This window comes from Etheostoma cragini, chromosome 3 (assembly GCF_013103735.1).
Source record: "Etheostoma cragini isolate CJK2018 chromosome 3, CSU_Ecrag_1.0, whole genome shotgun sequence".
Classification (NCBI taxonomy): Eukaryota; Metazoa; Chordata; class Actinopteri; order Perciformes; family Percidae; genus Etheostoma; species Etheostoma cragini.
In genome coordinates this window covers 11,030,108-11,033,025 of record NC_048409.1, presented here as the reverse complement: position 1 = coordinate 11,033,025, position 2,918 = coordinate 11,030,108, and the positions used below count along the sequence as shown (strand labels likewise).

At 40.3% G+C, this 2,918-nt stretch overlaps 1 protein-coding gene across 5 annotated transcripts in view; it reads right to left on the bottom strand.

Moving 5' to 3' along the window:
* The window catches only part of schip1 (schwannomin interacting protein 1), a 209,214-nt gene that overhangs the window by 6,531 nt on the left and 199,765 nt on the right, over positions 1 to 2,918 (bottom strand). For all 5 annotated transcript variants that reach the window (XM_034866919.1, XM_034866921.1, XM_034866920.1 and 2 more), the window contains one exon: positions 1,686 to 1,883. In XM_034866919.1, coding sequence (XP_034722810.1) covers positions 1,686 to 1,883 — 198 coding nt within the window. The remainder of the gene's footprint in view (positions 1 to 1,685; positions 1,884 to 2,918) is intronic.

Sequence of the window (2,918 nt, the reverse complement as noted above, 5' to 3'; positions counted from 1 at the left end):
TTTTGGAAAATGGCTGCAATGAAACAAAGAGTGAAAAATTTAAAGGGGTCTGAATACTTTCCGTACCCACTGTAATACTCATACATTTTTGACACAAAACCTTCCCATCTTTTCTAATTCACTTTGCCTAATGGACCAAATGATGACCTTTGACCATAATATGTGTGAGGGGTTGTTGTCTAAAACACTAAAAAGTATGTATTGTTATACATCATATAACTCTCTGTTACAATTAACTATCTAACTCATCTTTAGAGGGAAACTACGCTCGTTTTCAAAATGCATACATGCTACAGTCTAAGACAGTCCAAAAATATTATTAAACGTTAAAAACTCTCCCAAATGCAAAAATAGAGCGCTAAAGCTCAAATTTGTGATATCATCAAGTATGAAGTCTAAAACTGCTCAATAGATGCATTGGGAAAGGCGTTATGGATGACGCTGACAGCAAAGAATTCTTAAAATATGGGAACATATTCTGTTTCAGAACTGAAAACATTACAACAGAATGAAAAATAAATCGTACAATTCCATGGGTCCACAAAATCTCCCATTCATTGTCTACGCAGCAGCTCCAGACTTTACACTTGACGGCATCACAAGTTGAAACTTTGTACTCTGGTTTCTGTCGTTGAGAGAGAGTAGTTCATGCTTGTTTCCTATGCCATGGAAATAATATGTTGAAATCTTAATTAAGTTGGTATTCCCCGTTTAGGTGAAAATTTGATTGATAATGTCAAAGCCTCCCTCCTACTACAACAAAATGAGGAAACACAAGTGTTCATAAATTCCAAGCGTGCCAGCTGATTGCTTCGTTGCATCAATTAGGCTGATGATGTCACAGGCCTGACCTTCAATATCAGTTGTTTTGGCCATTTGGGGGCGGGCTGTAAAACAAGTGTGTAAACACTAACATATGATCACCTTTTGATTAATATGGTGAATTTCTTAGCAAGCATTTGTCAATTTACACATCCAGCAGGAATGGAGCAACATTGATTAGGAGTTTCTGGCTAATACTTGAATGTAAGTCCAATGTCTGCTCTCCTCTCTCCACCAAATCCTGAGAAATATTTCTGCTTCTTAACCTGCTAAATGTCCCACGCCCCTCACCAGCTAGTCACTAACTTCGTGGGAGTGTTTTGTTTAAATCAGCTGCTTGTCTGCAAAACACTACAATAATGATAGTGATGATAATGAACTAAGACAGTAAAGTTGTGGGCCAAAAAAAACTGAACAATGAGCTGAAATATGCTATAAAGCTCCATAAGACCGAGGGTAATAGCAAAGTCTGGTGATAATTCTCTGTGAGTTCATCACTACGAGAAGCACCCTTCACATACAAGTAGCACATACAAATTGTTAATATAAAAATATGGATTTAAAGTAAAAGCAAAAGCTTGAAATTGCAAATATGCCTTTTGTCTTAGACATGTCTTTTTCTTTGTTTTATAAACAGTGGATCTCTTGGTTCCAGAGCATGCTAACCGTGTCTGTATAAAACTACATACCCGGTAAGGCTTTGCCTAGACCATTACATTTACATGACATCTGTTATGTCGAAGAATAGGACAGTCATGTAGAAAAAAGAAGGGTTTTTCCCCCTTTTCATTTGGCCATGTTGTCCTTATTGATAGAAATTGTCACTGCCAATGGAAGCATTGTTGTGTAATTGTGGTACTGACCAGGTCGGCCACTGGTGACTTCTTGCGATTTTGTTTCTCCACCTCCACCTGCATCTTGGCCATGGGTTTGGCCATAGCCAGAGCCATCTTTGCCTCGGCCTGCAGCTTCTTCTGTCGACTCAGGAAGTCCATGTCCTCCAGGGACTCAGAGTCATCCTCTGTGGTGTCCCTATCTGAGTAGGACGAACTCTGCTTGGACTGCAGGGAGGACGTGGTGGAAGGAGGAAGAGGGAGAAAAGACAGAAGAAATTATGACAAGGTGGAATGAAATCTGGAGGAGACTATGAACCAAATAAGAAATGAGGGAGAAAAGGAAAGCTAAGAAAGACCAGGGGTCTCATTCATAAAACTGTACTTAAGACCCCTACTAAAAGGGTTGGTGGGTGTTGCTGGCGCAGTGGATATGACACATGCCTATAATGTGGGAGACCTGGGTTCTGTTCCCAAGGCGATACATCAACCAATGTGTCTCTTACGTAGTGTAAGTTGCTTTAGATAAAAGCATAATTTAAATGATACAGTATGTAATGTAAAAAAGTGCAAGTACGCCCCTCAAAAAAATCACAATAATAAAACCGTGTGAACGCACATCTGTAAGCAATTTTCCCTTTGTAAATCACAGATTACCTACAAGTATGCAGATGTGAATCAGCCTCTCATTCAACCCCGTACGCCCCCGTTTTTAACCAAAAATAGTCAATGCAAAGCACCTTGTGGCAGTTGTTTTTTAGTGATGAGCATGAACTCTCAGCAAAAACTCTCAGATGCTCGGGAATTGCAGCAAATCGAACAATAATTTTGGCATGTTTTCGCACAGTGTAGGTAAACCTGACTACTCAGGCATTACGGCACTCTGGGACAGCTTCAATATGTACCATACATATATGATAAGATTGATCCTGAACTATATTATATCCAAACAAGTCTTGGTGATATAGTTCAAGATTCTTATATTTTTAATAAACACTTAGCTGTAAACAGCCGGTTGGCCCCAGAGTTGCGTGGACCTGTATTTGGACCGGGATATCACGGTTCTGACGTGTTGCCCTCTCTACAGGACCCAATTGAGTACATTGATCCAACAGTGCAGCTTTATGGAATTTAAATGGGCATATTAGCCAGTCATCGTCATGGCCCTTGAAGTCTCTTTCTCTCTTGATTCTTCCATTTATGGTAAGTCCTCCTGCAGTGCCATCATCCAGCATTACGTCCGGGGGGGGGGGGGGGGGGGGG